This window comes from Nyctereutes procyonoides, unplaced genomic scaffold, assembly GCF_905146905.1.
Source record: "Nyctereutes procyonoides isolate TBG_1078 unplaced genomic scaffold, NYPRO_anot_genome, whole genome shotgun sequence".
In the NCBI taxonomy this organism is placed as follows: domain Eukaryota; kingdom Metazoa; phylum Chordata; class Mammalia; order Carnivora; family Canidae; genus Nyctereutes; species Nyctereutes procyonoides.
Window position 1 is genome coordinate 11,185,011 of NW_026575044.1, and position 12,536 is coordinate 11,197,546.

The window sequence follows — 12,536 nt, forward strand, 5'->3', positions numbered from 1 at the left end:
TGAGGGGGTGGGGGGAGCAGGCACAGATTCTGGGGACCCCAGATGCTAGGGGACAGGATGCTCAGAGCAACAACACGGGTTTCTTGGTGATAACACCCATTCATCCCCACTTCAGCCTCTTCAAAAGATCCTGACTGTGTTTCAGGTTTCCCCAAAAGCCAACAGCAGAGGGGAGTCCTCCATCCCCTGACTTCTGGGCTCCCCTCCTGGCCTGGAACCTCACGTGGATAGCCTCTAAAAGCTGGCAAAGTGCTTCTCTCCTCCACTAATGACATTTTAAAAGTTTCTTTGCTTTCTAGAGTTCAGGGGGGTTTTGTGTTTTGTTTTGTTTTGTTTTGTTTTTTTAACATAGCTATTTTGGGTGGAAATGAAAATACACACAGCTCTGATTGGAAAGACAGCTGCAGGCTCCAGCTCTGAGCACAGGCCCCTCCTTGTCTGATGACTGGCCTCAGAGCCAGAGCCCTTCTGGGGCCCTGAATGCCGTCAGCAGGAGGAGGAGGCCCTCTGCCAGGGGATGTTCAGGCCTGCTGGTCTGTCACGTGTCTCCAGGTATCCGAGTTTCCTGGGCCCAGGGTATCTTGCTGCCCCTGAGCCCTGGAAGCATACCCCTTTCACATGGCCAGCCACTGGCTCTGTCTCCTCTTTCTGTGGGGTCCCCCTCTTTTCAGTAATTCCTAGCTTATGTCACTGTGTGAGAAGGCCTCAGTGACCTGGTAGGCAGCCATCCTTCACTTTGGCAGGGGAGAATGGGTCGGGGTCACGCCATCCTTCTCCTCCTTCCTCCTAGCACCCCCTGCCCCCCACAGGAGGAGACAGGCAAGCACGAACCTGGCCCAGAGCCCAGGGGCTGGGGGTGCGGAGGATTTGGGGGCGTAGGTGCCTTCACATAGCCCAACTCCCCCCCGCCAGGGACCCCTCTGAAGCTGCACAACCTGCGGAAAGCATTCTTGGCAGAAAGCATCCCAGCACTATCTGAGCACAGTGAGCATTTGCATCAAAAAAAGATCCTGGGATGTGCCTCAGCTCATCCAGTCACCTTGGACCTGGAGGCTTGGTTTTAGCAGATTCCAGTCAGCCTGAGGCACTGGCGTGTCTGGGGCCCTGGAGGGTCACCCCGGTTGAGCCTGGAGTCTCCAGGACAGGCTGGACTTTGAAATGGACCCACTTGTGGCCAGAAGCCCTCTAAGGCATCTGGGCCCTTGAGAAGACAGTGTCTCCCACAAGCCAGGCTGGAGCATCCTGTGTAAGGGGTGTAAAGGGACCCACCCAGCGGTCTCAGGGGTCTCAGGCTGCTGTGAGGAAACAGTAAGAGGTGGGGCCTGTCGCAGGGGGGTGGACCAGGTGACACCTGGAGACCCACCTTCCATGGCCACTGCAGGGCGCTGACTGCAGTTCTGCACATGAGGCTTCTAGAACTCCACCTGTGGCTCCTGGTGCACTTGACTTACCAGCATGAGGGAAGAGTGGGGTGCTGACAGCCCAGGGCAGCTCTTTCATTGGGCCGTTAGATTCGGCCCATAGATTTCTTCTTGTTGGATCACATCTGCCTGTCAGGAGCTTTCTGAATTCCCATTTGTTCATCTAATCTCTATACTGTCTTCATCCACAGATTCTATAAGCTCTTTGGGCCTCCACCCCGTTAGGAAATGCCAGCTGGGATTCGCAAAGGGGCTGTGAGCATGTATGTGTGCATGCGTGTGTGTGTGTGTGTGTGTGTGTGTGTGTGTGTAAGAGAGAGTGCATATGTCAGTGCTCCTTCTCCCCTCCCAGCTCAAGTCAGCTCAACCAGTGGCTCATTATATGTCCTCCTCACCTTGTCCTAACACTTCCAGATGGTTCCCTCCATAGCCAGTCTACGGCTGAGCAGGAAATGAGTCCCATCTGCACCATGTTCCTGGGAAAACCCATGGGGGCCCAATGCCCAACTTGGTGGGCAAAATCCTCCCTGCAAGGGATCTGATTGCCAAAGATGGGGGCCTTTGGGGGTGAGCTGTACCAGCACCCCAGGAAAACAGGTGGGGGGGACGAGAATCTGAAGGGGCGCCGGGCCTGCCCTGGGGAAGGACAGCCTGCGGGCTGCGAGGATGTCACAGAGACAGGCCTCAAGACAGTGGCCTACCAGCTGGAAAAACGAGAGCACACAAGGGTTTGAGAAGCCACTAGAAAGGTCACATGAGTGTTTATTACATAGAAAAGAGGAAAAGGAAGAAAGTTTCTAAAGCCATATTTCCAAAAGTAAAAAAACCAAACAAAAAAAAAAACTTGGAATGCCAAAGAGATGCCATGCTTTGTATATTTATAATCAGAATGTATAAATATGTACATGGAGATATGTACACAGGGGTCTGTTGTCATGCGCGGTGTTTCCCATTCCAGGTATAGCAATGGTGCTCGAGCTGGGACTTCCAAAACAGGCAGGGCACTGGGGAGGTCCGGACCCTGCTTGGCGCCTCGAGGGAATGTGGGGACCCAGGCTTGGTCCTGAGGGCATCGGGAAGGCTAAGCTGCAGGCCGGCCTGGGCCCCCAGCTGCAAGTCTGGAAGCTTCCCTAGGTCCCCAGCAGTAAGGTTTCTTCCTCTTGTGGAACCAAGGAAGGCTCCAGTCACTAGGATGGGCTGGAGACTCCCTTGGCTGCCTGGGATCCCAGGGAAAGAGGCTGGAGGTGCGGGGAGGCCCCCGGGGTCTGAGCAGAAGTAAGACGAGGAAGCCCTGGGAGGTCAGGAGTGGGTCTCACCACAGAACAGAAATGGACAGAGATTCCTTTAACAGGAGGAAGAGAGACCAAAACAAAGTTGATCCTGTATCAAAGCTACAAAGCACAAAGCACAGCACAGCACTCATCCAAATACAAAGGCAGCTAATAGGCATGAACCAGTGCTATTTGTACGTATGTTGTTTTAAAATTTTTGGCACCAAGTACAACAGCATGTACTTTAGCCTGTGCAAAGGGCCAGCCAAGTCAAGTGTTCCCACGGGGTGCCCAGGCCACTGAGGCCCCTGCCACCCACTCCCTGGTTGGGTCACCAGGCCAGGTGCTAACCTAGAAAGCAGAGGGCAGGGGGCATGACCTCTGCCCCTTTCTCTCCTCACTGCTTCCCATCCAGGGCAGGGTGGAGGGTTGTGGGGTGGACTGTCTGCAGCCCCAGAAGAGCCCAGAAAGGGATCAGGGTCCCCTCCTCTCTGGGAAGACCCACATCCCATGTTATCCCTGCCACAGAAGGCCAAGCTGGGTGGATTGGTGGCTGGCACTGCTGAGCCATGGGCCCTGGGAAGAAGGGTGCCTGGCCCAGAGGTCCTTTGGATAAAGGGAACTGTGTGCATCTGGGCCCTGGGTGAGTGACGAGGGCAAGTGCCGCCCGCCAGGGCCCACACTGGAGGAATGGCTCCTGGGCAGTGTGAGGGGCCCCTCTGTGGGGGTTAAGGTCCCAATCCTGAGTCCTGCCCTCACCCAGCAGCCAAAGGGGCTGTGAGCATGCATGTGTGCGTGTGCATGTGTGTAAGAGAGAGTGCATATGTCTGCTTCTGCCCACCTGGGTGACAGTGGCCTGGACGGGGGGGTGGCTGGCATTTTGGCAAATCCAGGCAGGCAGTGAGAGGGACTGAGGACTAAATCCAGAGAGACAACATGCACTGGAAACTTGGGACACATATGAGGATGGCCCTGCCATCGGCCTTCCCGCCGTGACAGGATCAGGAGGGAAGCGTGGAACGGCACGCCCCTGTGTCTGGATCACTGGAAAGAGTCCCGACACCAGAGCTGCCAGTTCTGTGTCCATGGGGCCTGTGCAGGAGGGGGCCTCTGCCTCTGCCGGGCCCCGGGCTTGTCTCCCAAGGCCTTTGCTCTGACAGAAACGGGAATAGCATTGGCTGCCCAGACCCTCCTTGTTCCTAACCTACAGATGGTCAAACTGAGGCATGAGACAAGAAGAGAGCCAAACAGCACTGAGGATACAAGTCGCCCCAGTGTTTGTGGCTTGGGGCTCCTCACCATGGCCACAGGGATTAGGGCAGATTCGTGAGTCCCACATGGCTGGCATGCCTCTATGATCCGTGGACATCCTGAAGCTCTCAGAGCCCACCAAGTGATAAAAGTGGAACCTGGACCATCGCCCCCCACCCCCAACCTCAGGCTGACCCTGCCTCCCTTCCTGCAGCATGGCCTCCTGGCCTTCTGGCCTCACACAGCGGCCTCCACGGGGTGATCGCTGCCCTGCCTCCGCTCACCTTGATGTTCCCCCCATGCAGGTGGCCTGGACACTGCTCTCCAGGAGCCCCCCCAGGCCGCATCCGTACCCATTGAGTGCTTGCTGGACACACAGATACAGCACAGGGAGCCCCACTTGCAAGAACTGCCTGCGGGCAGCTCAGCAAGACTGTTGAGAAGAAGGAACCGAGGCTCAAGCCCCGGGCAGATTGGTCAGGAGCATATGGCAGCCGATGGTCAGCAGCAGCCCCTGCCACCCGCGCCCCGCCCCTGCTCCCTTGCATGCAAGGTCATGGTCTCCAGGGAAGGTCAGCGCAGCAGGGGGTGCTCTAAATGTGCTCCTCCAACTCGTGTTCTTCCAACTCCAGTGCCTCTGCCGAGAGCCTCAAGCCAACTGGCAAAAGGCGGGATACTACAGTAAACCGGAGGCCACCAGCAGGGAGGGGACGCACTCTTAAATGATACATTCCTGAGCAGCTGACATGATGCAGAGGCAGCCAGCATCTCTCACAGCATAGAAACACCCAGGGGCACAAAAGCCTCAGGAGGCCCCACCCTGGCTCAGCCCCAGGCCCAGCAGCCCCTGTCCAGCCAACCCCAAAGCCACCCTTGCAAACTCACCCCATCTGAGCAGGGTTGGGGGTTCCCAGGAGAACACCCTGCAGATTTTTTTTTCAAGAGCTGAACTGGCACAGAAGGACCACCTCAGTGGACCCCTTGCTTACTCCTGGAGAGTCTCAGGCCCTGGGAAGGCGTTCTCCTGGGCCTGGGCACTCGGCCCCACCTGGTGCAGGCCTCAGGGCTTGGCATTTGGCTCTTCTGAGGTCTGGGGCCCTGGCCCCTTCCCCGGGGAAATTCCAACTGTGTGGTTTCCTCTCCCTTCTGTGCGCATCCTCCCCACTGCTCCTCCGCCCTAGTGGCATCTGCATGAGGCTGCAGTCGCAGCCATGGCTCAGGGGGGTGGGGGGTCAGAGTGCCTGGAGCCCCTGGGCGGTGGCCGTGAGGGACCCCATCCTCCGTGGCAGGCCCCAGGCAACTCCTCTGCTAGCTCCAGCCCTGGTCGCCACTCCGGGGTGTGGGTTGGAGGGTGGCCCAGGATGGCGCGTTGTGGAGGCTCCCAGTCCTTGCCGAGGAAGCTTTCCCTGTCATCTGCTGCATCCACAGGGGCCAGGCGTCCAGGCGTCCAGGCCTCCCGGCGCCCCACAACCCCCTTCCCTTCTGCGGCAGTGCTCCGATGCCGGCCGTGAGTCAGCTGTGCCGCCCTGAGCTGCATGTCTGGGCTCGGGCCTTGCTCTCTGGGCGCCTCGGTCCTGACATCTGGGAACTCAGCATCCTGACAGCACCCCTGCCAGGCTTCGGGCAAGAGGCCTCAGAGGTCAAATGCGCCACGCTCTGCCTGGCAAGGGCCCAACATTATCTAGGCTGACGCACGGTGCTGGGGCAGCAGAGGGAAGGCATCTTGGTTCAGGTCCCTTCCAGCCTCCCCTCATGTGCAGCCAGGGACTGGCTCCGGGGCCAGGCAGGAGGGGTGCAGGGACTGGGGCGCGGAGCCCTCTGCCTCCCGCTGCCCCCACAGGGGCCCTGGGCTTCCCAGCCGGACTCAGAGCCAAACAGTCTCTGCTATGCACAGGATGCTCCCGGGCCACCCAGGCCTCCTTCTTGCTCCAGAGAGCCACCACTCTGGTCCCAGTGCCACCATGACGTCCTGGGTGTATCTCACGGGGAGTGATGTTCCCTGCATGCCTGCGATCCCTGCCCCAAATACCTTAGCTGGGGAGTACCCTACAACAGTCTGAGCAATGAAAGGCCCCCACCTCAAGTGTGCCCTGTGACCTCTGGGCTATTGCCCACATGCTGGGCCACCAGGGCAAGCCCAGTTCTGTCACCAACAAGCTGTGTGTCAACCAAGCACTTGCTGGCATGAGAATCCCACTTTTCAGCTGGCTGGTGTTTAATAAGTGAACTCTGGCCTTCCAACAGCCTGTGTGGCCAGCTTGTCCTTCTTGTGAAACACTGGCCACTGCCCCACATCTAAAACGGTGACTCTAAGCCCACAGGCTCATGTAGAGAGTCGCTATCTGGAGCTGCTCCCCCGCATGGCAATCCTCACTGACTGGGTGTGCAGAGGATGGGGGTCCCCCCATTCCTCACACCCCTCAGCTACCCGGGAAGGGTTTCCTCTGGAGGCTGACATCCTCTCAAGTTTGGAAGCAGCTGGTAGCTGAGGGGAGCTGCAGGAGCTGAAGTAGCCTTGGGGGCCCACGAGCCCCTGTATTAGCCATCCCACGCCAGGGCTCTTGGTGACACCTGTCACTCAAGAAAACTGCACCTATATCTGATTGCCACTAAACATGCAACATAAATCGTTCTTTCTTCTCTACCTCTCAGCAGCCACCCCAGCCTGAGGCAGGAAAGAAGGATCCTATGCTCCCAGAGCGGGGGCCCCACTCTGCCACCCTCCGAGGGTTTGGGGTGAGGGGCCGTGAGAGGGTGGCTGGACCTGTCACGTCCCTCAGCCAGAGCTCCTCTAACCTGGCTACAGAGGCTCCCTCGTCTGACGCAGCCTCCTGGGGAGCAGCCAGCAGCCACCTGCTGTCTTCTTGGCCCAGACGGCGCCGTCTTCACACACCAAAAGCTTCTGGCTTTCTGGATCAAACCAAATCTGATCCCCCGCCTTGAAAATGCACAGGATTCCAAACACAAAGAAACAGCAGAAACCTGGCTGGGGTCAGCCAGAGAGGGAGGCAGGAAGAAAGACAGAGCCAGGTGCTCAGAAAGTGGAGCCTGGGCCTGGGCAGGCGGATGGTGGGGCAGGATCAGGTGGGGTACAGAGAGCCCGCCTCTGAGTCGGAGCTGGGGGCTGGGGGGTACTGGCTGCAGGGGATTTGTTTTCCATGGAAGCAGAGAGCTGCCCAATCCACAGCAACACAGCAAGCCCGAGGTGCTTCCCTGGCAGGACTGTAATCAGAAAGCCCAGTGGGTGAGGTAAGCGGGCAGCTGCCCCCGGCTAAGGGTTGAGAATGGAGACTCAGGTGCCCCAAAGCAGCTCTCGGGGGGTCAGGGGCCTGCCCACACGCAGGCTCCCCAGGCACGCCCATCCAGCCACAGGGAAAAGACCAGACCAGTCCCTGTTCCAGCCCTGGCGGCACTCTGAGTCTCCGACAGTTAGAAGCCCTCTGGGGAGTCCAGTGGGGGTGCAGACAGCTTCAGGCCAGTCCTACTGTTCAGCAATTACCACGTCAGAAAGCAAATGAAAACAGACATGGAGAGGCTCAGCTTGTCACTGTGACTTTGGATCACCTGTCTCTTCATTTCAGATCAGTACCCGACCCCCAGTGGCCCCAACACCTCCTGTGAGCTCCTTCCCCCGCCCTGGGGTCCGGCTCCCTAACAACCAGGTGTACAGGTGCCCTGGGGGCCCCAACAGACCCTTCCCAACGGGAAGAATCTCTGTGTAACACCAGCAGAGTCCCAGGGTCTCGTCTGCAAGAGAGCAGCAAGAAATCCACCCCGTACAATCTTTTTTTTTTTTTTTTTCCCAATTCTAAATCCCCAAAAGCTCTTGGCTGCTCAGTTTTCTTCTATAACTTATGCCAAAATCGGTCCTGAACCAAGCAAGGTGAGACTATGTATGGTTTTTATTGAACCCAAATCGTCTGACTTTTCACAGGATTCTTTGCAAGAACAGTCACGTGCTTGATGGTGGGGAGCTGCTTTAGAATGCTGGGGTGTTAGGAAATGCACAATAAATGGCTCTTATTCTTTCTCAAATCCAAGTTTTCTGATTTCAGAGACCCATCCAGCCCCAAGGATTTCAGGAGAAGGGCTGTGGACCAGGAGTGGTGTTAAGTATAACGTGAAAGGCTGCTGACCCGTGCTTGCTCACACCTGTGCTGGGGATTCTGTGTATGGACACCTGGCCATTTTAGCAGTTTCACCCATGGATGGAGTCACTGGCAGCTTTCTAGGGAAACAAAGGTCAAAACACACCCAGGCCCAGAGATTTCAGTGGCGAGAAGGGGGTGGGTGAAGGGTTGGCTGCCACGGGAGTGCAGGGCCAGGAGAGACTTTCGGGCACCCATCCCCAGGCAGTCCTGGGATGGCTGAGGGCAAGCACTGGGCTGGAGTGTGTGCATCCTCACTCCTGCCCTGGCTCGGCCCCCGGGGAGACCACAGTGCAAACATTCAGACAGGGGCTGGGACCCAGAGGAAGGCTCGGCCACATCCTGACCCTCGGTGACCCCTGCTGCCTGGCCTGGAAGTCCCAGTGCACCCTGGCAGTGGGCAGGGAGCTGTGCAGGGCAGGGGCGAGCCACGCATTCCAGCCTCGCTGCCAGTAATCTGGCCCCCACTCCCCACCCCACCTGAGATACACGGGGTGCCTGTGTCTTTCTGGAACAGGGGGAGGGGCTGGCAGCCTCACAGCCTGCCAAGAAAAGCAGATGCGTTTTCAAAATAAATAATGTTTTTTAAATCCCCCCTTTCCACTCCAAACCCAGGAAATGGCAGAAGAGAATATGTAAAGGTCCTGGTGCCCACTGCTGCCTGGTGCAGCCCTCATGGGATCACCCTGGAATTCTCGGTGGCTCCTTCGTGCTCACAGCTGCTGTGGGATGCCCTGCTCCTTGTAGCCTGTGAGGAAGAAGCAGAGGAGAGATATTTAGAAGCCTGCTTCCTTTAGGATTGCTTCCAGGAAGTGCCTGTGAACTGCCATATGGTCATGAGATCTTATTCACACTGAGGTGTGAATGACTGCTATACTCAGGGTCCACCTGTTTGCAAGGGCATGGACTTTACAGTCCCGAGAGAACTGCGGGACTTTGGGTTTAGCAGGGATAGAGGACAGGAGGGCATTGGGGTGGGGGTGGCAAAATGATCAACGTGCCCCTGAATGCACATCCCTGAAGCCACTGCCCAAAAACCCGGCCTGGCATGACTTCCCGAGGCAAGTCTTGGGAGAAAGTGCTGAGCCAGCCTTCCTCCCCAAGCGCCAGGCATCTGGGACATATGGACAGAGAGGAGGACAGAAAGAAAAACAAGAAGGTGGAACACCAAAGACTGTCACCGTGTGCGTGTTCCACCAGCCGGACATCTGGGACACAGACAAACAGGAGTGAAGGTGCCGAGCCTTTAAAACACTGTTGATCGTCATGAGACCGGTGGGGAAATTTAGCCGTGAAATATTTAGAGATGAAATTATGAGGTTGGAATTTGTGAGATGCCCCCCACAACCCTACCATGAGCTGGCTTCTGGGCCCCCAGAGGAGCTTCTGTGGACTGGATGGTTGTTTTCTCTCATTATTTACCAAATTATTCACCAATTTTAAGCCTAAATAGAGTGGGGGGAATGCAGGAAAGAGATAAGATGTCACAGATAACAGGACAGTGACCATGAGTTCCTGAAAACGGGGGGAGGCCTGAGGGGCTTAGGACGCTAGGCCCTCAACTTTTGTCCGCTCTACAACATTTTCCAAAATCAAAAGCTAGAAATGCAAACAAAGACGCAAAAAGAAAACACCACAGAATATACCGCAGCACACAATAAAGAAAATAGATAAAAATCAGAAAGAAGATAAAAGTCTGGCAGCTGGCTGGGGTGAGAGTGGGGGAGGGGTTCAGGGGCACGAGGAGGGGAGCAAGGGGGGGTGGCAGGCAGCGCCCATCAGCAGACTCACCTTGGGAAACTGGGACAACACAGGGATGTGAGGCGGCAGGAGGGAGAGGAGGAAAAGAAAAAGAGAAAACAGGGTGAAAACAGAGGCCAGAGGGCCTGGCTGAAGTCTAAACAGTGGCCGGCCATGTGCGTGCTGTGCCCGTGGTCCAGGGGCCGGCAGGTGGGTACAGGGCTGCAGGGGTGCGGCCCCGGCCCTCCCCTCCCCTCCCCAGGTGCACAGCCTGCAGCTCCACCTAGAAGCTCCCTTGGGGGCCACCTCCTGCCCCTCGCTCTGGGTTGCCGGGTCCACCTGCAGAGGGACGACTGCAGGACACACTCGGGATGTGAGGTGCTCCCTCCTGGCCCCAGCTGGGCTCTGCTGGAGCCGCATGGTCATCCCGCATAGGGACAGGAGCCACGTTCGCAGAGCCTAATGCCTTGGGACAAACCGAGGCCAGGCCACGGGGCAAATAGGTTTTGTTGTACAGACATCTCAATCCACAGGCGGTGGCACCCGAGCCCCGTGCGGAGAACACGTGGATGGATGAGCAGAAGGTGTCACGATGAGGTTAGCGGTGTCTGCCGTGGGCGTGGCAGCAGGGAGAGGACAGCAGAGGAAGACCACGTATCTCTCCACCCTCCAGCAGGACTGACTCTCGTTGGCTTGTTATTATCAGAGCAGCTTGTAAAGTCCCTGGCTTTAACTTCTACCTAGATCCCTTCTTGTCCTCTTGGGGGGTTTTCTTGATAGTGTGTGTATAGATGACCCCCCGGACACTCCTGTATGGAAGTCATCCTCGGGGCGTCTGGGTGGCTTAGTCAGTTAAGTGTCTGCCTTCGGCTCGGGTTGTGATCTCAGGGTCCTGGGACTGAGCCCCAGGGTGGGCTCCCTGCTTAACAGGGAGTCTGCTTCTCCCTCTCCCTCTGCCCCACCTCCTTCCTGCGCTCATTCTCTCTCTGTCTCCTCTCTCAAAAAAATAAAAATAAAGGATGCCTGGGTGGCTCGCTCAGTGCTTGAACATCTGTCTTCAGCTCAGGTCATGATCCTGGGGTCCTGGGATCGAGTCCTGCATCAGGGTCCCTGCAGGGAGCCTGCTTCTCCCTCTGCTTATGTCTCTGCCTCTCTCTCTCTGTCTTTCATAAATAAAAAATAATAATAATAAATAAGTCAATAAAAAATAAATAAAAATAAAATCTTAAAAAAAAAGTCATCCTGCACTGTTTCCACTGAGAGGTTTCCTTCATTTCTGCAGGAAAAGCCTGGAGTGGCCCTATTCAACTATCAATTAGGACAGACGAGTCATTCACAGGACCTCCCTTCAGGGTGGGCATCCTGGGACATGGACGCTGCACTGTTGCTCAGAGCCATCCAAGCCTGCAGCCCCATCTCAAGGGTGGCAATTCCATATCCTTCCAGGGTGAGTTTCCTTTCTGGAAAAGCGGGAAGGCATCTGGGGAGATGGGTGGCTGAGTCTGGCAGGCATAAGGGGTTGGTGGGCCGCAGTGAAATGTGGTGGGTTTTCTTGTGCAGCCAAGTCTGAAGAGTCGGGCACAAAAAACAGCATCCCTGGAGCCTGTGTGCAGACGTCCAAGAAGTGTACTGGCCACAGCAAAGGCCTGGGGCCCTGGAGCAGGGTGGGAATGTGGGTATCCTGCAGCCTGATTATACCAGACGCACCAGCCATAAGATAGGGGTTTCTGGCTGAGCCCACCGTCTGGGGTGATGGAAAGAGAAGTCACCAGGTCCCCATCTTGCTTCTTGGGGTCCACAGTCCCTCATCTAGGACCTGACTGGGGGGCCCTTTCAGTTATCTCTAAGACACAGACGCTGTGGTTCCTGGGTTTTAAGGGTAACCAACATAAAAATAACCAGAAAGCTCTATAGATTAGGCGCCAACTCACTTTTATTAAGATGTGGGTGTGTTCCACTTTAGCAGAAAGTTCCCTTCCTAACATGTCCAAGTGCCTGGCCAGACAATGGGGTGATATGGGAAGAAGAAGTCGAAGGAGTCAGGCCTTGCAACTGCAGCTGAGGATGCTTCCCAGAGCAGGCCTCCCAGGTTCCGGCCGGGAAAGAGTCAGAAGCCTGCAGAGGCCGTGCCACAGGCCCCTAGGGAAGTGACCAGCATGCATGACTCCCTGCCTGTCTGCAGTGCTCTGCAGGCCTTGCTCAAGTGCACAGGGAGAGGCTCCCATAAAGGGCCTGCCTTACTCGCTGCCTTCTCAGCCTACTCCCTTCCCGGGGTCCGTGTGCCTCGATGTCCTGACAGGGCAGCGCAGCCCTGAGAGCAGCCCGTGCAGCCTAGCCCGCTATGGGGCCAGCCCACCCCCAGCTGCCAGCCAGGGCTGGTGTTCCCCTCCTGTTTCTCTGGCTGCCCCTGCCTCCCAGGGCCTGCCTGGTTTGCCCTGACTCTGGGATGTCCCGACACAACATCCACCCACTCCTTCCCTGACCTCTGCTGCTGAAGACCTGCATCCAGGCAGCCACTCTGTCCAATCCACTGGCTCTGCTGGATCTCACTCAGGCTCCAGGGCTTGCATTTTCTCTGGCCGAGTGGCTTGCCTGGTCACCGACCCGAGGCCTCGCCTGGCCCTGGCATCTGTGTGTGCCCTGCATCTTCTGAGGATCCTGAAAGCACAGTCTGCTACAGGTGATCCTAGATCATTCCTCTCCTG

At 56.9% G+C, this 12,536-nt stretch overlaps 1 protein-coding gene across 1 annotated transcript in view; it reads right to left on the reverse strand.

Annotated features, from left to right (window-relative positions):
• Window positions 1-2,170: 2,170 nt before the first annotated feature.
• The window catches only part of STUM (stum, mechanosensory transduction mediator homolog), a 61,926-nt gene continuing 51,560 nt past the window's right edge, over window positions 2,171-12,536 (reverse strand). Inside the window, exon 3 of the mRNA XM_055323503.1 lies at window positions 2,171-8,839. Within this exon, the coding sequence (XP_055179478.1) occupies window positions 8,805-8,839 (35 nt within the window). The 3' untranslated portion in view covers window positions 2,171-8,804. The remainder of the gene's footprint in view (window positions 8,840-12,536) is intronic.